The following is a 23350-nucleotide window of genomic DNA, read 5'->3' as shown; positions in this document are numbered from 1 at the left end:
GCTGGGATCTGGGATAGTAGTGTTTTATGAATAAAACATCATGTCTTAAAAGTCAATATATTACATTCTGGTTTGAGTATAACTCAGGATATAATAAGGTCTATAATGTAATTTATAATGTTTAACTTATAAGTGAAACAGAGGTACATCCATTTGTACTGTGAAGTACAAAATACTGTACGAAGGATATGAAAATTCATTGAACGCAACATTTGGTTTGTGGTGCACTGCATTATGGGGCATGACGTTTTGCTTTACACTTTAACTACAGGAGAGGCCAGCAAAGAACGACATTTCCCACGTTGCATCTGTTGCTACCGAGGAACTACACGCCCCCTTGACTGATAACACACATGATAGCACGTAGGCACAACTTCTGATAATGGTTAAGTAACTAACTACTCAATAACTACCAACAGCCTAGAGCGGATGTTTTTTCCTACAAATGGCTACCATTGTCTTCTGCTCTGTCAACAAAACGGCTCGGACCACCGCAAGACGATGTTTAAGTTCATATTCAAAAGGGCTTGCTAGTTCAGGAGAGTCGCCGTACAGCCAGCTTACGACGCTCCTTCCGAGTACAAGATGGTTTTCCAGGGGCTCCAGCGTACGGTTCATGTCCCATGGGACCGCAGGCAGGGCCGGGGCCGGGAGAACCAGGAGGGGAGCCCTGCTCAGTGGAGCCGCAGCCGTCACAGCAGCAGCGGCAGTAGCGGGGTTTTTAGCCAACGCTAACCACTTCCAGCGGGCTGAAATGGCAACGAAAGTATCCCCAATTTCTGAGGAGAAGGAACCCGAGGGGGAGATCTTGGAGAGGTGCAGGGGGTTCATGTCTCCTCCGGTGACCGACATCGGTGAGCTGCAGGAGAGGAAATGGGAGATGAGGACCAGGATGGAGATGTTGATCATGCAGACGCAGGCCGACTTCTGCAAAGCCCTGGAGGTGGTGGACGGTGGGACGTTCAAGGTGGACCGGTGGCAGAGGAATGAAGGTGAGGGGGGCTCGCCTGGTATTTCTATTCTTACTAGGAAGGCCTATTGGAGTTGGACATATTTTACAAGAAATACTTGCCCAAGGTAACAACACGGTTAAATACAGCACACAACATGACATAAGTTATAATTATTCTCAATAACAATGAACAACCACATGCGTCCATCCCTACATTCTTAGTTATTAAATCATTATTGGATACAAATGTTTCCAATTTGAGTTATTTTTTGATACCCAGGCTACATTGAAAAGCAACCAATTGTGGGATACGTATGCATTTTATTCTGTAAGTAATGCAAAATGTGTTTGTGGCATTCTTGAAAGCGTAGGAGCTTCAAGTGTGCGGCATGTTTTTGTGCTCAAAGCAACACCGAGTTCACAGATGCATGCAAGAGACACAGCCTGAAGTAAAGTCTAATCTACGAGGAAATAAAACAACCACATTTACATCTATCTCTTTCAATGTATTTCATCCTGTGTGGTTCAGGTGGTGGAGGAATCAGCTGTGTGATGCAGGATGGAAAGGTGTTTGAGAAGGCGGGGGTTAATGTGTCCGTGGTGTTTGGATACCTTACTGAAGAGGCTGCCAAGCAGATGAGGAGCAGAGGGAAAGTGCTCAAAGGGAAAGATGGTACGTTCTGTTCCCTTGATATTTATTTGCAGGTTAAAGCTTGATAAAGCTCTTAACAAGAGCCTCTATTTTCCCACAGGTAAGCTGCCCTTTTGTGCCATGGGTGTGAGCTCTGTTATTCACCCCAAGAACCCCCATATGCCCACAGTGCACTTCAACTACAGATATTTTGAGATCGAGGAGGAAGATGGTGAGTGTCAGTTATGATGTCAGCAGTTGTGTCTTGGTGTCAGTGACACTATTGAGTGCATGAATGAATGAATGATGACACTTGATTCTTTCTTCCTTGTCTTGTGTGTTTGTGTGTGTGTTCAGGTTCTAAGCAGTGGTGGTTTGGTGGAGGCACAGACCTGACTCCAGTTTACATTAATAAAGAAGATGCGTTTCACTTCCACAACACCCTGAAGGAGGCCTGTGACAAACACCACTCTCAGTACTACCCTGACTTTAAGAAATGGTACAGTTGGACTAGTCCTACGTTTGTCTGTGTGTGTATTTCAGCACGTACGCATTTGTAGGCCTGATTTCTATGAATTTGTGTGTGTGCTTATTACACTGGGTGTATCCTCACTGTAGGATGATGATAAGAGGAAGTCTTTGACTAAAATCTGCAGTTGCAGAAAAACCGTTGAGCCCTGACATAAGTCATTGACCATTGGGGATATGAAAGGGATGGGTGTTGTTTATCTGATGTGGCTTGTAATAAGGATGTTTTGTCCATTTAATTCACCCTGTGCTTGGTCCAGCCCCACGCTGCTAGCCTGTCAGGCTATCAAAGCTAAAATGGAGCCAATATTTTTAATTAACTGCATTTCCCAGAGATATATTATTTTATTTAAAAGCATATATATTTAAATGTAAAAGCAATTTCACAGAAAAGCAGACAAAATATTCCACAATATACATTTTAAGAATATATCCAGGATGTCAAAGGTGCTAGTTGGAAGTTTTTGTTTTTCTAGCCACATCAGGTGTGTCCCCCTGTTTCCAGTCATTATGCTAAGCTAAGCTTGATTTGAGACATGAGTACACTTAAATCTCGTAGAAATTCGCTTACAAAGAAGCATCATAGATGTACTTTCACCCAAGTTATTTTTAATACCTCTCTTCCTCTTGCCTTTAAATAATATATATGCAGCATAGCCCAGTTCTACTGAATATTTTAAAGTCTCGACCTGGCTATAAAAGAAAGGAAAGAAAAAGGAAAACAGCTATTTTTACTTGTGTGTATTTCTAGGTGTGACAAATACTTCTACATCCGACACAGAGGAGAGACTCGAGGTATTGGAGGAATCTTCTTTGATGATCTGGACTCCCCGTGTCAGGAGGAGGCATTCAGCTTCGTGAAGAGCTGTGCTCGCACCGTGGTGCCCTGCTACCTGCCCATCGTATACAAACACCTCAACGACTCCTTCACTGACGAAGAGAAGGACTGGCAGCAGGTACGACGAGGAAGGTGAGCAAAATAACTTGTGGCTTTTAATGAGTAATGTGCACATCATAATAATAATAATAATAGATTCAATTTGTATAGCGCCTTTCAAGGGACCCAAGGCCACTTTACATGGTGAACAAACAAACAAACAAAAGGGGCAAATAATAAAGTACAAATTAAATAAATAGCATAGGAGTGGAAGCAGGGGGACTGTGATGGGTTAGGGGTCAAAGGCCATGGTGAACAGGTGAGTTTTTAATGATGACTTGAAGATGTCCAGGGTTAAAAGGAGATTTTGTATATCATAGCACATTTTAGTTCAATGAATGAAGGCTTCTTAAACTAGCTACACTGCAAAAAACATGAACCTTTCATATATAATTCTCTATTTATACAATTTCTGCTTAAGAATTAAGCCGGATCAACTATTAACACAAACACTAAACATGCTTATGATAGGTTAACCATCACAATCAATATTTAATTTCCCCTTGTTCTATAAAGGTTCAAATAAGAAGACACTTTGAAACGCATGAATGAAAAAAGGACTCCATGGACAGCCTGTGATCCATAAGTTCAGAGCTCTCTGCACCAGCAGGGGGAGTATTGGGTCATTTAAACAGAGACCACAACTAAAGAAAAAGCTAAAACGGGATTTTATAAAAAGGAAAGGTATGATGGTGGGTCAGAAACTCATACAAAGTTTGGATAAAGTGGGAGAAGAAAGAAAGAAAAAGGAGATGCTGAAGTTCTGTTTAGATTGTTTAGAAATATGCAGATGAATGTGGATTTGGTTACTACTTACAGCATTACAAAGGTTCATTCACTGCAGTGAGACTTTTCTAACAGGGCTGCTCACTAGCACAGAAATGCACGGACCTCAGGGGACTTACATTTTCCTGAAATAATAACTTTTACTAAGATTTAAGATGATGTTAACTGTGCTTGATTACAGACAAGTGTTTAATAAAGTGTATCATTGATTTTAATCCTCTTTCAGAAAATCTTGCTGTTTCTGATTGGATTAGGCACAACAGAGTGTAAAGATGTCTACCTCATGATGATAAATCCTGTTACCCGTTGTCTACAATGGTTTTCTGTGTTTCTGTTGCAGATATGTGGAGTTTAACCTGGTGTACGACAGAGGAGTGAAGTTCGGCCTGGCCACGCCTGGCTCCAGAATCGAGAGCATTCTCATGTCTCTCCCCCTCAGTGCCAGGTAAGATAACACTGGTTTAAAGCTCAGCAAAAAGCGCTCTGTGTTGCCAGGTAACAAACTCCCCCTTCTTCCTCAGGTGGGAGTACATGCACGAGCCTGCCAAAGGTACCCTGGAGGCCGAGATGCTGGAGGCGTTACGAAACCCCAAGGAGTGGGTGTGACCGCATATCCCAGGTTTATACATCAGGATGGATCAAACCCCCAGGGAGCTGTGATGACGGTGTGAACTGTTTGATCAGCAGCAGTTCACTCTATGTTTACTAAAATCATATATCAATGAACTCGTCCGATTATATTAAATCTGCTATGGTACTTTTCCTTTTTTCCTGTTTGCTATGTTTTGTAAAATCAGCCTTGGTAAAACTCTAGTCACACTGGGATTGCATTACTATACTTGTACCTGCTTTTAGGTCATCTCACAATGATGATGTGCTCCCTTTTAAAGAAGTGTTTGTGTCAAACACTAGCTGTGTTTTTTTTTTCTATGTCAAAGCTAATTTGGGTTTGCTCTACTTGAATCTCTGTACTCTTTTCTTAACAAAGCGTGTGTGTGTGTGTGTGTGTGTGTGTGTGTGTGTGTGTGTGTGTGTGTGTGTGTGTGTGTGTGTGTGTGTGTGTGTGTGTGTGTGTGTGTGTGTGTGTGTGTGTGTGTGTGTGTGTGTGTGTGTGTGTGTGTGTGAGAGACCGTCACCACAGGTGTCAAATGTAATAAATCTGTTTTCATGTTTCAGTGCATCTGCTTGTAACAATGGGTTATTTTTAGAAATCAAGGCTAAATAATAACTTGTAATGGACGGATCCCTCTTGAGCCCTATCCACATTGTGATTGGTTGTTTGCCTGCTGTAAATGAGTCACTTCCTGGTTTGTTGGAAGAGCAGTAAAACAATAGTTGGATCCGCAGAGAGGATATATGAATCACAGGCCAGGTGTCTGATTTAAGAAAGAAGAATGTTGGAAAAACAAAATGCCTTTTGAAATGCATAAAAGTAATTTAAAGTGTTTGTTCTGTTATCTTTAAAGTCTTTTCTCAAGTTAATCTCAGTTTACACATTTTACTTTGTCCTAATTTACCCTTGAAATATACCTTTGAGTCTTTACTTTGTAATACTGCAACACTGACCAAAGCTAAAGGATAAACGTCATAAAAATGGTTGGTGTAGTTTTTCATTGAAAATAATAATATGCAATAACTGTCACTAAAAAGTGATAGCTTCATACGCCATAAACAGAACAAGTCATGGAATAGCATTTCTTTAAAAAGTAATCAACATGTCAAAGTATTTAAAATTCACAATAAAATGTCATACTAAAGTATGTCATAAAATTGCATAAAGGGTCATAGTTTAGTATGTAAAAAAGAAGGGAGATATGTCGTAAAAATGTCAAAAAAACATTTTATGCCATTGAAATGTCTATAATGAATATAATAGTATAGTACACCAAGAGACATATTAATTATTTAGCAGTTTGTCACAAAATAAACCACTGTACTTCTTAAATATGTCCTATAAAAGTAATAGTATAAGTATGTGACAGAAATGACTCGTTATGTCATAGTTAAGTAAGTCACAAAAATGAATGCCTTGGAAAATGTCTACATGTTCACTTAATGGATGATTGACACATTGAGGATCAATATGTTACCCAGCAAGAAAAAAAAATAGATAAACTTCACATTTAAACTTGCATGATGACAATAATAATGCACGACCAAATAAAATTGAAGAAACGCACGTTGCACATTTTTCGTGTTTTATTACAAATGAATTCAAGCTTCTGCACATATCAAGAATTTATAACAACTTTTCTTGCATTTAATGTTATATAACATTTTGTTTAATAAGGCATTGTAAAAAAAGGGTTCTGCAACTGACCTTACCAAAATGGCTGCCCCCCCTCCCAGCACAACTCAGTTAAAGGTCATTGCAAGTGCTGAGGTGCACAGGTCAACTCACAAAAAGTATAATAATCAGTGCTCAAAGTCTGAGGTGTAACCAGGAGATGTGACATTTATGAGTAGTATTATTAGACAGATATATTTGGTTTTCAGAGTGTATGCAGCAACATTGCATATAGAGTATGAGCACTTTCTTCCAGAAGATTACAGTGACATTGTAACAGTTGAAAGTGACGCTGCAGACGTCAAACCAGACTGTCCTGGCTTTCATCCAAAAGCTCAGTTTGAGCTCAAACACTAAGTGTCTTCATGTATCCAAACCTACTGTATACTAGCTTTACCTGTGTCACTGCACCCCTATGCAATGAAAAACAATCACTGTAACTTACCTTCACACGTAAAGACTATACATATTTATATACAGGTACATTACACATGCTAAACGTGGAATTTGTCCATAGTGTCGTTAATTACAGAATCTCTTCCCTCTTATACACATTTTTCCAAAGCGTCTGTTTCTATTGCTTCCTGTCCCACAATCCTGTGCAAGTCACTCCAAAACTTCCATTAATGGTGAGAATCCTCAGTGTGCTTTTAGTGAAAGTGGCACGGCAGAAGACTGTTCATTTCCTACATGGTTACATTTGCTTTAGAGGAAAGAGTAGATTTTCACAGTTAAAGCAGGCTCTGATAACAGACCAGAGAACAGACGGCGCAGAGCCACATCCAGCCTCAGGAGAACAGACCCAGCTGCATGCATCACACACTGTAAGCACATACGACACACATACACCAAACACATCTCACACTTCATTACTGCTGGTTTTATCTTACATATGTAAACATTGAAATGTATACTGAAGTTGGACCAATGCATTCCTTTGGCATCTTGACTCTTTAATCCTGTAAAATTGTATTTCTTTAAGGTTCAAACATGGATTAAATTAATGTGGGAATTGTTTTGGTTCTGAAACCCGATCATTTACCTAATGTTTGGTCTCAAAACTCCCTTTAACCCCCAATATAAATCTCTGGGCAGTCAGTTACAATTTCTACAATTAACAAGCCAAGCATCCACCACTTAGCCAGCATAAAACAGGAAAAGTAAGCAAACAAATGTTTGTGTTGGGAGTCAGTCGACCAAGCCAGAGCTAACGAGTGGGATGGAACTGCAGGGGAATCATTGTTTGCTAACAGGTTAGACAAACAAAACCATTGTTTGATTTTCTAATTGCTTCTCTCTTTCTGAACTCTGGTGGTGAAAAATCATTAATTGGAGCTACATTTTTCTGTGTTCCACTCGAACAAATGCTCTTTCAGAATAATGCCAAGCAACATTTTTGCAAAAGTATGCAATATTCAAAATGTAAATGACTTTCGAAATAAGTATGTTCTATAGAAAGTAAAAAGTAATTGCATTCATAGTAGTAGCCTAGCTCTCTCTCTCTGGTGTGTGCTGTTCAGAGGCATTTAAAACCGATTCACATTCGTATTGGGATTACGTTTTCAATCCTTGAAATGTTGATAAAAATGAATAGAAATGTTTTAAAATTGCAAAGAATGGTATAGATTGGGGGCAAAACCGTAGTAAATACCATGTTTTGGATCACAAAAAGGTTGAATTTAAGTGCAAAACATGTGCAGATGACCTACGAAATTGGCACTCACCCTTCAATAAACCATTGGTCCAACCCTTATATACACTTTTAGAATAGTTGTCCTCCATTATGGCAATCTGAACCCTTTTTTAATTCGCAACATGCAACATGTGTTATGCCTGCCGAGTTAAATATTTGCATCAGTGTGACAGATGGAAGTTGAGGAAAATCAGATGAGGCTGGTTGGTTTTGGTATTGCAACATCCTTCCTGCTATTACTTCACCTCATCGATGAAAGATTAGTGCAAACTTCAACAGCGCTGGCACTGGGCAAACATTGTATAAGTCCATCGAGCAGACCGTTAACAGTCTGTGTGTGTTGAGGGGAGAAGGCTGGTGATTCCACAACAGTGATTCTGCTCATTCATCAGATGGTCTTAGTGTGTGTTAGGGCTTCTGTTGGGGCGGTAGAGAGAGACCCCTTTACTTCCCCCGGCCTCCAGAGCTATTGTTGACTATATCCTCGTACTGGGGCGGGGGCTCCGTCTCTATCTGGACGTCTGTGTGGCCCACAGCCTCCTCATAAGATGGTGGCGGGTCTCCGGTGCCTCCTCTCCCTGATGTGGGCTCTGAGCCTGGATAGGCGGGGCTGCTGTGCACACTGAGTTCTGAATGGTCCCCCTGGTGGAAGTCCCTCCCCCAATGGTCCATAGAGACCACTGACAGGACGTGGTCGTGGTGCGAGTGACCCAGGCTGGGGCTGCGCTGCGAACGCTTGCGAGAGTGACAGCGCCACACAGTGATGGCCACGGCGACGATGATGAGCACCACCAGCAGCAACGGCACGATCAGGTAGAGAGAGTGGACCCCCCCCACCACCGTCTCCAGCCCCCCGCTTGGACTGCTCTCCCGCACATATTCCTCCCAGAACCGTCTCTGAAACCAAACAGAAGACAGACAAAATGAAATACAGGATACAAACATTTCCTTCGAGATAATAAAGGCTACAGTGTAAACATGGTGGCACAAAACTGTTTCCCAAACAATGGGCCGCTCAGCTTAAATGCTTTCTTTCTGGATCGCTGGGACACAAAGGCAGTAGACAACAACATCCGAAACAAAAAGCGAACACATGATTGTGCCTCGTCCTCGCTCTCTGGCCTCACAATAGTGTTACAAATACACCCCCCCACCCCCTCTATGGACTCGGCTGTTCTTCCTGCTGATAATCATCACTTCCTGAAAACACACCCACATTCCACAAGTGCCACTGTTGGCATAGGATTACATTATTGGACACCTAAACCTTACAAAATAGCCCTTTAAGGGGATATTTCTGATTTATGCTGGTATGAGTTACTCAGCTGTAGTAGTATTGATTTGAGGCCCCTGGCTCCAGCTGGAGGTCTGTGTTCATAGATTTACAGCCAGCTATGGGTCATGATAAGAATTAATTATGGGGATGAAGCAGCAGAAAGATGATCGAGTTTTTTGATACCCTCAATATATGTTTTTTGAGCTAAAACGTCTTTTTCAGACATTGCAACTAAGTAAGTCATGTTAACCTAATGATTATATTAAAGGTCCCCTATTATACTGTTTTTCATCAATATATTATAGGTCTCAGATATATACAAAACATGTCTCTGAAGTGTTTTTGGCTCCAAATACCAAACGGATCATGCATTGCAGCATCCCATAATCCCCTCTGTTTCAGCCCTGTTTCAAAAAGGGCTGATTCTGGGTCTATTACTTTAGATGAAAATAAGGAGCCACTCCCCACGCCCCTCTGAAAGATATTTGGTTAAAAAGAACACAATGGTGCTCTAGGAGGAGATTCAGGTGATAAGGTGGGGTGGGGTTACCTTGGTTGGTTATTGGCTAATGGTTACACAAGCCAAAAAATCGTTATGACATCATAAAGTGTCCAAAATCTGATCAGCTCATTTTCAGACAGGTTTTTATATAAATGGATCAGGACAAAAAGAGAGAGAATCTTTTTTCCTGAAACTTTCAGAATCTCTTCACACAGAGGGGACACATGTTTATGTATAAAAGACATGAAAATGTGGATTTTGCATAATAGCTGAGCTTTAAACTATCCCTTCATGTGTTTATACGAGTGCCCTCGTTTAGCCTTAGCAGGTGTTTAATGTGTTCTACTTTTCCTGTGTGTAATTAGCACATGAGATTGTAGGTCCTCACCGTCTTCTCGTCGTTCTCGAAAGCCTCGCGGGCCTCCTCGTAGGTGCAGATCTCCTCGCGGCACTCCCTCTGGATGTTCCCCTGCTTCATCTCCTCTAGCAAGAAGTTGGCCCTGCGCAGCCTGTGCAGCACCGAGTGGGCCGCGTCCGCCGGCAGGAACACTGAGAGGCCGGAGAAAGAAGAGGAACGGAGGGGAAGAGAAAGAAAAGGGAAGAAGAGCAAATGATGTAAGACTGAAATATGTGTGAGGAAAAAAAGACATGAATTGAGTGACAAGCCGCGACATGAGAATAGGAGAAGAAAGAGGAAAGTATGGGGTGAGTCAGTAAGCAGAACAGCATGGGGGAGGAAGTTCATGGTGGGCGGGGTTTAAGCAAAGAGAGAGTGTTTTGAAAGAAAGAAGAGTAAAGCAGGAGTAAAGGAGGATAGAGGTGCCAAAAAAGCAGAAAAGGGAGAGGGCCAGGAATGGGATGGTGGGCATTGAAACAAAGGCAGTAGAGCAGAGCCGAGTCCTGCCAAGTGCCCACATTTCTGAATAAAAACAAAAGCTCCTTTGATTTAGGCTTCCATCCCTGGGCCACATAAGAAAAACTTGAGGAATGAACTTAGAGAAACAGAGCGGGCCTCTGTTTCACACATCCAAAACAAGAACATAAACTCATGAAACATGCCCAGGGGTGTGGCACCAAATTAAGTAATCGTGTCTGTGTAACTCGTATGTTGAGGGATGTGATTAGCTTAAAAGGCAGAAAGGAACATAGTGGCAAAATTCATCAAAACAGGAAATTCCCTAAGGAAAGAATGGGAATTGTGTCCTTAAGAAAACAGAGAAAAACCTGGAGAATCACATTCCACGACTAAGATTGTGTTTCAAGGACTAACACGTCTAATATCAACACAATAGACAAGAAAAAAGAAAAGAAATTGGAGATTATTTAGGAAATGTATAAGTGATATGGTCATGTGAACTTCTGTCTGTGGTGTAAAAGCAAAAAGGTTTAGTGTCAGTAAACTTACCACTCCCCATGATTCCTGAGCGTCTGTTTAGGGGATTTTTCTGTAGAAGACCAAACAAACATTAGTGAAAAGCTTTGAACCTGCTGATACAAATCCGACAATAATTAACCAAGACTCCTTCTCAAAAATACACGTAGTCTTTTGTTTCTTTCCTAACATAAACAGTTATTTTAAAAATCCCTCAAAGCAACTTTAACCTATTACATTTGGAAGGAGGCAATGACACAATTTTGAAGAATTTGATCATGCAAACCAGGAGAAAACATCTGATTTGAGCCAAATCACTTGGACATTTCACACTTTGTGAAATTCCTTTAGAAAAAAACTATAGAAATAAAGTATGAATCAATGCAGGACATAGCAGTAGCACAGCCTTGGGAAAACATCACTCTCCTCTCACCACATTTTGTAACATGCTTTGGGGATAAGAATACTTGCATATAATATGCAGTGGTGAAAAATAACTAAGTACATTTACTCAAGTTTTAGACTACAGTAGGTTTTTGAAATAATTGTACTTGACTTGAGTATTTCCATTTAAAGCTAATTTATACTTCTACTCTGCTACCTTTCAGAGGCGAATATCATACTTTTTATTCCAACACATTTATTTTAATACCCGCAGTTACTTTGTACATATAAAAAATACACATGATATGCTGATATGGTATAATGCAGTACTGTACTAATCTACACAGTAGCATTTAGCTTGGTCCACAGCCACAAAGCTAAAATGCTCTTGCATGTTTAAAAACGGGATGAAATGACAACCAAAATAATAAAATGGTGTGAAAAGATTAACTCTGCATAACAAGTACTTTCACTGTCGATATTTGAAGTACATTTAGCTTAGAATACTTCTTTACTTTGTAATTCTGAAATAGGACCTTTTGCATAATGATTACTTTTGATGCAAATAGTTTTCTACTTTCACTTGAGCAACATTTTGAATGCAGGACTTTTACTTTTAACAGAGTATTCCTACACTCTGGTACTTCTACATTTACTTAAGTACAAGCTTTGAGTACTTTTTCCACCTCTGACTATGAATCAATGCAAGACATAGAAGTAGCACAGCCGTGTAAAAACATCACTCTCCCCTTTTGACATTTTGCAACATGCTTTGGGGATAATAAGACTTCCGTATTATATTCCAATGGATGTGTAAGGATATAACAGCTAGGCGTTAAAGGGCGTGGAGTGCGTGTGACACATCCTTGACCAGAGTGACCAATGGCGGCTGCTGGACAGTGTTAAGTGTTACGGGAATCCTGCTAGTAGCTACCCGATTTAGATCACCAGCGGAGGAGACAGCACACAAAGAGCCGCCGCCCCGTTACACGGATTACAAGACAGCCTGTAAAAACACACCGAAAGCTTCAAAGATTCTAGCCAAGCCTATTTATGGTCTATTCTCGTCCGTCTGTTTAGCGGTGTTAGCTTTGGTTAGCGCCCCGTGTATTGACAAGCGGGGATGATTTGTAGGATCAGTGCGTCTCCAGCCTCGGATGCGATTTAACGAGCAACACATGATTCACACGGCCGGATATCCCGAAACAGAGGTCGAAAGAAGAACCTTTGCTAAATACTACAAGTTTTAACTTCGTGTAAATGTCGTGTGTCAGTGTAGGAATAAAGTTTATCACTTTAGCTCACCTCTTTTCGTCCCAAAAATGCGCATAAACGATCCCACTTCTCCTCTGCCTTCCCAGTGTTGCTATGCACGTCGCGCATGCGCAGTGCTCTGTTTGCATCCAGCGCCCCTTCCCCTTAGTTAAAGGGACAGAGACCCAAAATATTCACATCATACATGACGTTTTAGAACTAAATGAATGTATATTTATTTACGCTTCGCGTCGGGCCGAACCACGCCCCTTAGCTGTGATATAATGAGCATATATCACGGCCTGAAGTGAGCTATTGATTTTCTAAAACGGTGTGGCAATATGAAAGAAAAATACACACTCTAATTTAAATAGTTTTTATTAGTAAATATAATGATGTTCAAAATAAAATAGTCCCTCCGTTGCCATCTGCACGAAACATAGTGCGAGGTGGTTGCTATGCAACAACACTAACAGCTAGCGAACATATTAGACAGAGAGCATTGATCCATTATTTGGCTATTTATTTACATTAATTTGAATGTTGCCGTGTATTGTGCACCCACTGAAAAACTGTCCAGCATCAGTAGAATGGCTTACGTGGTTACTTGTATAGGTTGAGGTTGTAGGCTGTTGCTTGGCGTGGCGAGAATATTGCTCCACTTTCTCCGGTCCCCGAGATTCGGCTCTGGAGAGAGCTTTCGCACCTGTGGCCACTGGCCACCAACGGTCATAATTTCTCTGCTTTGTTTCAAGGCCCGCATCAGAAAGCTTTTGAATGGTGGTACTTCCAGTTGGTCTACCTGCTCTTCACGTAGCTCTGCATGTCGTCGTTTAGGTGCTTTTTTTTTCTGGAGATAGGTACTGTTCAATCCACTCCTCCATAGTAAGACCACACCGGAGGTCGAAGTTAACCTTAAATGTTTCCATCTTAAGCTTTGTAAGTTTGTTTCGTAACGGACGAAATGTAAATATATTTATAAAACGGACAAGTCAAATCAGGCAATCTGATTGGTCGATAGCGTTTCTGCGGACCTTTTTGATTACAGATTTGAAAACATCGTTGCTTGCTTTAAAAATAGCACAATTCATTATGTCAAACCTAACTTGGAAAGTATCTAGATATCCCTGCCCTAATGCCAAAGTAACTGGCAACTGAATATGTTTTGCCGTTTGATGTCTATGCCTGGACCGTTGCGTAAAAAGGAGGGTTTCTGCCCCGTTACTTCTCCGCTGTTTTCTTGTCCCAGTTTGAAAAGCAAACTGCATACAGTTTGATTTTCAGCCCAACTGTATACAGTTTTTCTCAGACGCGGAGGGATACTGACTTGTTGTGAAAAGTAACTACAATTCTACCCATGATATACGCTCATTATATCACGGCTAAGAACCAATCAGATTGCTTGATTGGACTTGTCCGTTTTATAAATTACTGTATAATAGGGTTAGCAGAATTGTCTTTAAAAAAAAAACCGTAGTTATCTCATTGTCTTACTATAAGGGGATATTGCAAACAAATTAAGATAAATAGTTAAAATAAACATTGCATTCAATTGAAATAAAATCGTTTTCTTGACTCATACAACCCAATAAGACGAATCACATATTAGCCTTAGGGGTTTTTACAATCTGTGCACACCCTATAGATAAGAAAAAAAAGCAACCACAAACCCTTTTACATAGAAACTGCAGATACACTTGATGATGTGCAATAGATGACATGTGTAGAATAGACAAACATACAATTACAATATAGACAGTTTATATAACAAACTGATACATAGAGTGTGAACATAAATGAAAAACATAGATCCAGAAGGTTGTCAATGGGAAGAGTTTATTCTTTGCAAGTCTTATTGTGACCACTAGAAGTCACTCTTTACTGTCAGCTTTTCATTTACTGAGCACTGTAGTTAGACATAAACTTTGAATGAAAAAGTGGAAGATGATGTCAGATTTCAGTCCCTTTTTATCTTCCATTTTCAAAACAAATTACTGTACTATAACATATGAGTAATATGAGGAAATCTGAAAGATACAAATAAATCCTGATTTGGATATATTGTGTAAGTTATTGCTGTTCTTGTTAAATACAGTTTCAATATGGCTCTGTTAATTAAGGTATACATTTGCTAAAGCACCAGCAAACAATCATGTTAACGGTAAACAACTTGGTTTTCTATTCTACTAGTGCATCTGAAAAATATATTGACTGCAACAATTTATCCCCTTAAGTTGAGTTGTTGTAACTTTTGACATTTTCATGAATTGAGACTTAGAAGAAAATCACACTCCAATGAATTAGATTTATTTTAATTAAACAAACATATAGTATCTGCCTCACATTTGTCCTCTGCTGCTTTAATTGAGTATTTTCTTCACACCATTAATCAGCTTGGGTACACTGCAGGACAGTTATTGATAGCAGAAACAACAGTTATCAATTTTCTATGCGGTTTAACTTTTACTTAATGTTCTGTGTCAGTCGATTTAGACATTAAAATCGAAGCAGTGACATTTTGAACCTCGCACACATCATTACATATGTGTATTGCATCTGCAACTCCACGGCAGTAATGGTATATCAACGCTAAAGAGAGAGTTAGAAAGGACTGTTTGTGTGTATGTGTGTGTGTGTTCATGTTTTTAGTCACAGAGTCTGATTCCAATCTTTAATCATCAGTAATGGTGTTGAAAGACTTTGCCGCCAGGATCAGTTGACCGACTCCTCACTCACACACAAACTCAAATCCAAACTTCTGTAAAAGAGAGGTTTTTTTCGAGCCTGTCTGTTTTGAAAGGAAGTAACTCATCTATAAATGGGGTTTATGAAATTGAAATCTCATGTAACACATTGTGTCGTATTACATGACCACTGTTTTCTTTAATTTATTGGTTCCTCTCACCTGCCAGTAACCCTTTACTTTAATTCACAGTTAATTAACAAGGAGCATTTATTTTTTTAATGTAACTATCAAATTAATTTGAATTAAAAAAATCACATGTGAGTTCACAGTATATTGTTTTGTGTGTGTGTAAGAGTGTGTGTTACTGTATCAATAATGAATTCAGAGAATCTTCCCTCAGGACAAAGGATTAGCGAACTTCAATTAGGTAAAAAAAAAATTAGCTGCATAAGCTTCCCCTCAGCACATTGTGTGTGTGTGTGTGTGTGTGTGTGTGTGTGTGTGTGTGTGTGTGTGTGTGTGTGTGTGTGTGTGTGTGTGTGTGTGTGTGTGTGTGTGTGTGTGTGTGTGTGTGGAGGAAATTGGTTGCTAGACAAAATGTAACCTGAAGACACAGAGGAGAGAAAGAGCAGTCTAATGAGGAGTGTAAAGACTTTTGCAAACGCAAAGCAGAGATGTAGTTAAAAAGTGAACCAACTAAAACAAAAATGTACTCTTTCTCGATTTGTATGTTATATTAAGACAAATCATAAGTTACTCTTTTGTTTGCCTCATGATGCCTGCATTTGATGGCTGCATGTTGCAATATTCTCCATAAGCTTTTTTTATTTTAAATCATGAGGACTTACAGAACGACAATTTTAAGGTAGGCCTACTTGTACTTTACTTGAGTATTCCAAACGTGTGCTACTTTTACAATACTACATTTAATAATACTATATATATCAAACTAACTGCACCTTTACCAGCTTTGATAAACACTTTACTACATCAATAATAATAATACTCAAAACATATAATATAGTATTCTGAAATGGGCCAATTTGCATAATGAGTAGCCTACTTTTACTTTTATAGTAAGGATAAGAATATGTTGATGCTAATACTTGTGTAGTTTTACAACACGGCCCTGAACGTTGGATTTTAACCTATTGACATTTAAGTTGACTTTGACACACTGTAGCCTACTAGTTTTACAGATCTACAAGACCTGAGTACTTTTCCCACCTCTAGTTACTGGTAGTAGATCTCGGCACTAGGACCCAGCAGGTGCAGCCTGTGTTATCTCAGCGGTATGCAGCGCGGTCCCGTCAGCAGAGCGCAGTCCCGTCAGCAGCGCGCGGTTCCGTCAGCAGAGCGCGGCTCAGCGGCAGCAGCGTCTCTTGACTCGGGACGCGCAGAGAGCAGCGGCTCCCCATCCTGACCTGCTACCCACAACACGGGCACGGGCAGGGGGGACAAGCACAACTTTGACTCCTTTTGTGGATCCGAGGAACAACACAGACCCACAAAACGCAAATGTTTTACTTATTTTTAAGTAATTTATTTTTGATGAGTAAGATACTTTAGCTATGTCTTCATCCGTGAGCGGCACAGAAGAGGTCCGGGTGTCCGTGTTGACGCCCCTGAAGTTGGTGGGACTGGTGTGCGTCTTTCTTGCCCTGTGCCTGGATGTCGGGGCCGTGTTGAGCCCGGCGTGGGTCACTGCGGACGACCAGTACTACCTGTCCATGTGGGTGTCCTGCTGGAAGCCCGTCAGCTCCGCGGAGTGGTCCTGCAACAGCACGCTGGCCACCGGTGAGACACACTCTCATGTGCCCGAACACACACTGACTTATGGTGGCTGATGGGGTGATGAGCCACCATGTTGTTTTGGAAGTTTTAAACCAGTGGGTTGTACATGGTAGTTGTAGGTTTAGGGATGTTTCACCCTTTAAATGGCAGATTTCGGGGTGCAGACAGACACCCACATTCATATTCAAATTAAGTCAGAGGGATAACAAAGAGTCCCTGCAGACAGTGCACTGCTGAAGCAATCTGTGGGTGAGAATGATAAAATATCACCCAAGAGAGTGCTAAATGTAATTACTTTATAATTAGTTATTGCCTGCTTAATTTAAACTCCAGAACTTTTTTCTACATGCAATAAGATAGTGAGCAATTGGCTGTTCATTGCTACCTTCCAAGTGGGAAATTAAATAAATACTATAAGTTTATCCTCGAGTCATCAATAAGACATATTTGGTTTATCTATCTAGGCTAGTTAACTTTTCTTCTAAAACATTTGTTCACCACTGAATGATGTGGGAATGTTGCTTTGCCAGGAGCGGGCCAGCTGGGGTTTCATTTGGCCTTTTGTTGCTCACAAAATGAGCCTTTGTGTGGGTTTCTTCCCCGGCCAAGGAGCGAGGGCAACTCAGAGCAGAGAACTCCCCAGAGGTCCAGATGCCTGGAGATTAGTAACCAGGGTAACAAGTGAAGCACTCCAGAAATGCTGATATTCCCCTATTTAGGAAACTCCTTTACGGATAACCCATGAAGGTTTATTTCTGGAAGCATTTCATATTTTCATCACAATCATTCATTCAGGAATGTCATGTGGCTAAGAATAGGTTACCATATGGATAACATCCGCAAAAATCAATCATGAATACAGGAAAACATTCATTTATGCCTTGTTGTGACAACTATAAAATCGAATGTAATCCAATACAGCAGCCCTGCAATATGTAATTCAAACTGGTTTCGCTAGATGTTACACATTGGGGCTTTCCTGTAAAAGGTTCAACTGTATTGTAAGGTGGACAATAAAACGAAACAATTCCAGTATAATCGAGTCAGCAAACACAACTATATAGCCTCAAACACGAGGAGATAAGAAAACAGTTATAAGCTTGCCAAAGATAGTTTGCATGGCTTTTTAGGCGGTTGGATGTTTTCTGCAATATAACTTATCCTAATTAACGCTTAATATTGTGATAATCATCCAATAATCTTTTCTTTGGGTAAAAGTTGTCTAAACTCTATTCTGGAAAGAAATGTAGCTCGATCTTACAGCTTCTTTAGTTATGTCTTTGTGTGTATGTGTGTCTGTGTGTGCACCTATATATAGCCTATAATTCATTTTTGGCTGACCTCCTCCTGTGCTCTGAGTGGTAAATTGTGTTTTTGTTAGTCTGACTAAATGTTTTCTTTCTGTCTGAGAGATGAGTAACTGTGGGTCACGCTGGCCCCGATCCTCCTCTGTCAGCGGAGACAAAGTGCACTTCGGTGCCATATAAAGACATGCAGTCTCCGCGTCAGCTCTCAGCAGCGGCAGCAGCATACCACAGTAAATGCACACAGCAAACTGCCCATTTCCTCAGGCGTGAGCTTGGCAGGCTTATTGATTTGAATCCCAGTAATCAGTTTCTACCCCCCTCTCACCAGCCCCCCAATATTCCCTCAGTGTCATGCTCTGGGCATTAAATAAATCCTGTTAGTTAGAAACACCAGCTGGCCTCTTAGATGTTCTGAGCTTGTTCTGCAAGGCATGTCTGTGTGAAGTTGAAGGCAGACATGAAATATTGCCTTGTGACATGCTCGTGAAGTGTTAAAAATATACAGTCTCATATAATAATCCTCCTCTCTTCCAGTTTTTCTACCTCACACACATACACACACTTAGGCAGACGGTCCGAGGTCAAGTAGAAAAGATACAGACTTTACAAGATTAGGAATGTGGAACGGTCGTGCAAGAGAAGTGTGTTTGGATGCCATGTCGGTGCGAGATGAAGGACGAATGTGGAGCCAGTGTGTGAGCTCAGTCAGACGCGGTGAAGCCAAAGCATATTAATAATTGAATACGATATTGATCCTGTATTTGGGTGACTGTCTTGTCTTTGAGGGAGGTCAGAGCACTAGGTTGGACACAGAGAGCTTGTAAAGGTTCAGGTTGATGAACTTCCTGCTTCTCGAACTTTCCATCTTCCTGTCTTGAGAGAGTGAATCTAAACTGTTGTGTGACAGCAAGAGAGACACTCCAGGCTCTTCTGTGACACAGATCTTCTACCATTGTCTCAGACAAAGAAACAGACCCCAAAGGATTTTTTTCGATTAACACTTAAGCAGTGCCTGACATGCACACATGGGACCATAATTAATGCTCAGATTGGATCTTGTGTACTGTATCTCCTTTTCCATCTGTCATCATGCGGGGCTCTGATAAATAGTTTGGCGCTTCCTGCTCGTCAAAGCCTTTAAGCACTCAGACTCTGGCTGAGTTTCTAGCACAGCGCAAAGGGTCTGTTCCAAATCTGAGATGAGATGACTTTCTGCATCCTGCTGTTTCAGAAGCGCACTGATAAGGCTTTCGGTTGCAGGCTGGCTAAGCTAAAGGCACCAAATAGACCGAGAGAAGATATCTCACCAGTGATAGGCTCTGACAACTGCGGGTCAAGTCACTGTGGCCCTTTGCTGAGAGAAACCAGTGAGGCAGTGGTACAGAAAGTCAAGGGGTCAGACTCCAAGGGGGCCTCGTGTTGAGCAACTTGAGGCCGCAGGGTGCAGGAGCTCTGCTTTTTGTGGGCTCTTTCCAACATCCTGTGGTGACAGGACCCATTTTTAAACTCTAATTCCTGAGCCATATTTGGTCAGAAGTAGTTGATGTTTGTTTATATTTGAGCTGCTCGGCCCCTGGAATAAAGTTTCTCTCAACCAAGAGTGGGAACTGTACTCTAAGCTGCTTATGTTCAGGGACTTTCTCTCTGCTAGTTAATGATTTTTTGCCTCAACAGAGAGGAGATATTCTTGGCAATGCTTTATATTTCCTGGGCTCTATAATATATGTGTACTTATATACAAAAAAGACAAAACATACTCTGAACTAAAGTCTTTCAATTCTCCACCCACTGTAATATTGGACCACTTACATAAAGCCATTTATGCTTTGATGTCGTTTCTTTTCCCCACCCACTGTACTTTGAGTGATTTCCTCCGGTGTAATCAAATGCTCCATCATAATATCCTCTGCTTGTTTACCAATGGACCTCCTGCTTCCGTAAGTACACAGTAAAACTACGAAAGAGACACATAATCCCTAAACAATAACATATAGTGTGTCTCTCAACAATCCTAAATGAATTGTCCCGAGGCTAATTAAGTTTCCCAACATTTTTTTAATCAAATGCAACCTTCTGTTTAAGTTTTTTTTAAAGAACACAGCAAACTAAAATCACTAGGAAATGTTTTATTTCTCTTTTTTTGACAAACACAGTCCCATTTTGTTCACTTTTTTGTTGTTTCCGGTTAGGCATTCCAACAAGGATAGGAAGTGGGATTGAAACAGCACTTATTTCCAGTTGAGTGTTTTTGGAGTAAATCTGAATGAAATGCTGAGAATGCTGCTGAGCTGGCATCAGTCAAGAGGGGGGGGGATACTCATTATCTGAGTCACTTCACAGAAGCTTTTCTGCTGCATCGGGATCCATTACTGAACCTGCTGAAATGTGTGCGTAGCCAGGCGTGTGTGCGTTTGTTTGTTTCCTGTCAGACCGAAACTGCTGTGCTCGGTTCCAGGGTTATTCACCGCATGGTTCACATTCTTTATCTTCTTCTTCTGCCACCGGCTATGTATCCCCAGTGGCTCATATCAAAACATTATGAGCCACCAGCAGCTTTCAGAATGTGCTTGAGGAGTTGTCTCAGCCACAAATAGTCTATGTATACACTGTGGTAATTTACCAAAAAACGTTAGTGGGTGGAATAATATGTCTCTTGTGTGAGATTGAGCATGGCAGTGTTCCTGCGGTTCACCAATCTGGCCTGTGACCTGTCCTTTTATCCCTCCTTGTCTATCTATCTAGTGTCCTCCCTCCTGTCAACAGAGCAGACACGGCTCTCCAGAGTAACCTCGTTTTAGCTACCTTTGTCACTCTTATCTCAGTGTGATAACATGCCTTTCCCCCCCCTGCTCTCTGTCCCTGTATGTGTGTGTTTGTCTCAGACTGGCAAATTGCCACGCTGGCCTTGCTGTTGGGGGGTGCGGCCCTCACCCTGATCTCCTTTCTGGTGGCGCTGATCTCCCTGTGCTCCAGCTCCAGGAATCGCTGCTACAAGGCTGTGTCTATCATGCTGTTCTCTGCAGGTACGTCATTTATTCTGTTGCAAAAAACAAGAAGGAAGAGCTGAAGGACATAGATAGAAAAATTGAAAACAATCACTGTTCGATTTCCAGAGTCAGACACCAAAATCCTTCATTACTCGAAGATAGATAGACTCTTTTTGCACTATTTCTATTTCATTTGTATTCTCTTGCACTAGTTTATCTGTTTTATTTGTTCTATATCCTATATGTTGCACTGTTGGAGGAGCATGTGTAGCAGAGTGCCTTAGTTCTCCCTTCTTGTAAGCTGCTCAGTCATGTTTTATATCTGCTTGTATTAACCAAACTGTTTTTGACATCGTCCTGTGTTTTCCTCTGCAGTGGTGCTCCAGCTGTGCAGCTTGGTCCTGTTCCCCATCAAGTTCATCGAGACGGTCAGTCTGAGGGTGTACCACGAGTTTAACTGGGGCTACGGCCTGGCCTGGGGATCCACCATCTTCTCTTTTGGAGGGGCCATCCTCTATTGCCTCAACCCCAAGAACTATGAAGACTACTACTAAAATATGTTTAAAGGAAGAGAAACTGAGACTCTGCTTCAACCCAATGTACTCTCAGCAATATGAACTCTCGTCTGTTACACAGTGCACAACCACAGACTAGAAAAAGAAGACATACAAATGCTTATTGTTAGTTTCAGGGCTGGAAATCAGCTCTTTCATTTGATACTGTGAACTAATTGTCCAAAAGACTACCCTCACTCATTGAACCGAAGCCTCGTGCTTTCTCAGAAGGTTTGGCAGCAGACCTGACTGTGAAAAAAGAAATCTAACCCAGCCTGTGTAATTTGGGAGAGAATGTCAGCACTTGCATAACTCTGCTTCCCCTTTAAGGTGAACTCCAGTGGGTCTCAGATTTGGGCAGAAAATCTGAAGGAAGCAGATGGAGTCACTGCCCCCATACGATGAGGAATGGGTGAAATAATTAACCAAGCAGAGAATGATGTAAACACGGTCCAATCAGGGAAGCCAGGGTACCATGGAGGAACATATCCTATTTAAGTCATATCATGAGAAGTAGGAAACACAGGGCACACCTAAGGAAATGCTACATTTCTCCAGAGATAAACCACAACTGGAAAGAGTGGCTTTTAAGTTCTCTTGTCCTTTTGAGTCTATTAAAAGCCTCAGAGACGCTGCTTATAAACAGAAGCTACCTAACACAGTGAAAACATTCCACAGCCACCCTCCAAATGATAACATACTGGTGAGAGGAACATTTACTGGTTAATGAATAGCACAGCCCGTCACATGTAAACAGTGTGGGAACCTTTGGCTGCCAATGTAAACCTGCAGCCTAAAGCAAGTCATACCTGCTTTTTGATAAAACCAGGTTGTATTATATGTAATTATAAGCATAATATTCTCATTACAAGGAGACCAGTGGGTAGGAAGATGGCAAATGAACGTGTCTGCCGAGTGTGTGCGCATGTCTGCATGAACATACCACCCAGCATGCCCTGCTCACACACCTCCCCATGTGATGCCTCATCTTCTCCCCCTGTAGGGAATGGGAATGCTCTCACTAGAAGAGGCAGTAAATATACAACACATTTCATACAAGGAGATGCTGTAGTATAAAATTATTCTAGTTCCGCAAAAGTAAGTACACTTAGTTTTTGCATTTAAATTAAAGCCCATGATAAAGTACTTTAAGAGATGACCGAGTGCAATGTGCTGTGCTATGGGGACTGTAGGATCAATAGGAGTAGGAGGATAGTGTGATCCCAACAGGAGGCCGAAGTCCTGCACTGGTAATAACATAGCTTTTCAAACCTCATTCAACTTCTCCAACCCCCTCTTGCTACATTAGTGCAAGTGAGTGAGTGTGTGCATGCCCCTACCATTAGCTGCTGTGTTTCTGATTCCCACTGGTTTGATTACTTGCATAATAAACATGTACTGGAAAAAATAGGTGTGTTTG

The 23350-nt window shown here is 41.1% G+C and overlaps 3 protein-coding genes across 3 annotated transcripts; 2 read left to right on the top strand and 1 right to left on the bottom strand.

Moving 5' to 3' along the window:
• The first annotated feature begins 324 nt into the window (after positions 1–324).
• On the top strand, positions 325–4596 carry cpox (coproporphyrinogen oxidase). The gene is made up of 7 exons (XM_034146707.1): positions 325–992; positions 1482–1625; positions 1705–1815; positions 1941–2082; positions 2863–3081; positions 4175–4279; positions 4356–4596. Exons 1-7 carry the CDS (start codon positions 446–448, stop codon positions 4438–4440), a joined length of 1353 nt encoding a protein of 450 aa, XP_034002598.1. The 5' UTR covers positions 325–445; the 3' UTR covers positions 4441–4596.
• Positions 4597–6015: 1419 nt separating this feature from the next.
• Positions 6016–12745, bottom strand: prrg1 (proline rich Gla (G-carboxyglutamic acid) 1). The gene is made up of 4 exons (XM_034146708.1): positions 12654–12745; positions 10998–11037; positions 9981–10141; positions 6016–8711 (listed from the first exon to the last, which is right to left on the bottom strand). The coding sequence occupies exons 1-4, from the start codon at positions 12729–12731 to the stop codon at positions 8259–8261; spliced, it is 732 nt and encodes a 243-aa protein (XP_034002599.1). The 5' UTR covers positions 12732–12745; the 3' UTR covers positions 6016–8258.
• A 3877-nt stretch (positions 12746–16622) lies between these two features.
• On the top strand, positions 16623–23340 carry tmem47 (transmembrane protein 47). The gene is made up of 3 exons (XM_034146706.1): positions 16623–17085; positions 21272–21412; positions 21752–23340. The coding sequence occupies exons 1-3, from the start codon at positions 16860–16862 to the stop codon at positions 21928–21930; spliced, it is 546 nt and encodes a 181-aa protein (XP_034002597.1). The 5' UTR covers positions 16623–16859; the 3' UTR covers positions 21931–23340.
• Positions 23341–23350: the final 10 nt, after the last annotated feature.

This window comes from Trematomus bernacchii, unplaced genomic scaffold (genome assembly GCF_902827165.1).
Source record: "Trematomus bernacchii unplaced genomic scaffold, fTreBer1.1, whole genome shotgun sequence".
Lineage (NCBI taxonomy): Eukaryota > Metazoa > Chordata > Actinopteri > Perciformes > Nototheniidae > Trematomus > Trematomus bernacchii.
This window is presented reverse-complemented; position numbering and strand designations above follow the sequence as displayed.

Bases quoted from the DNA above. Each gene is read 5' to 3' on its own strand.
- cpox (XM_034146707.1), top strand. From the start codon at position 446: ATGGCTACCATTGTCTTCTGCTCTGTCAACAAAACGGCTCGGACCACC. The intron at 993-1,481 runs GTGAGGGGGGCT...TGTGTGGTTCAG, and splicing joins CCGGTGGCAGAGGAATGAAG to GTGGTGGAGGAATCAGCTGT. The intron at 1,626-1,704 runs GTACGTTCTGTT...ATTTTCCCACAG, and splicing joins AGTGCTCAAAGGGAAAGATG to GTAAGCTGCCCTTTTGTGCC.
- prrg1 (XM_034146708.1), bottom strand. From the start codon at position 12,731: ATGCGCGACGTGCATAGCAACACTGGGAAGGCAGAGGAGAAGTGGGAT. The intron at 11,038-12,653 runs GTGAGCTAAAGT...GGTCTTCTACAG, and splicing joins CATTTTTGGGACGAAAAGAG to AAAAATCCCCTAAACAGACG. The intron at 10,142-10,997 runs GTAAGTTTACTG...CCGGCCTCTCAG, and splicing joins CTCAGGAATCATGGGGAGTG to TGTTCCTGCCGGCGGACGCG.
- tmem47 (XM_034146706.1), top strand. From the start codon at position 16,860: ATGTCTTCATCCGTGAGCGGCACAGAAGAGGTCCGGGTGTCCGTGTTG. The intron at 17,086-21,271 runs GTGAGACACACT...TGTTTGTCTCAG, and splicing joins CAACAGCACGCTGGCCACCG to ACTGGCAAATTGCCACGCTG. The intron at 21,413-21,751 runs GTACGTCATTTA...TTTCCTCTGCAG, and splicing joins TATCATGCTGTTCTCTGCAG to TGGTGCTCCAGCTGTGCAGC.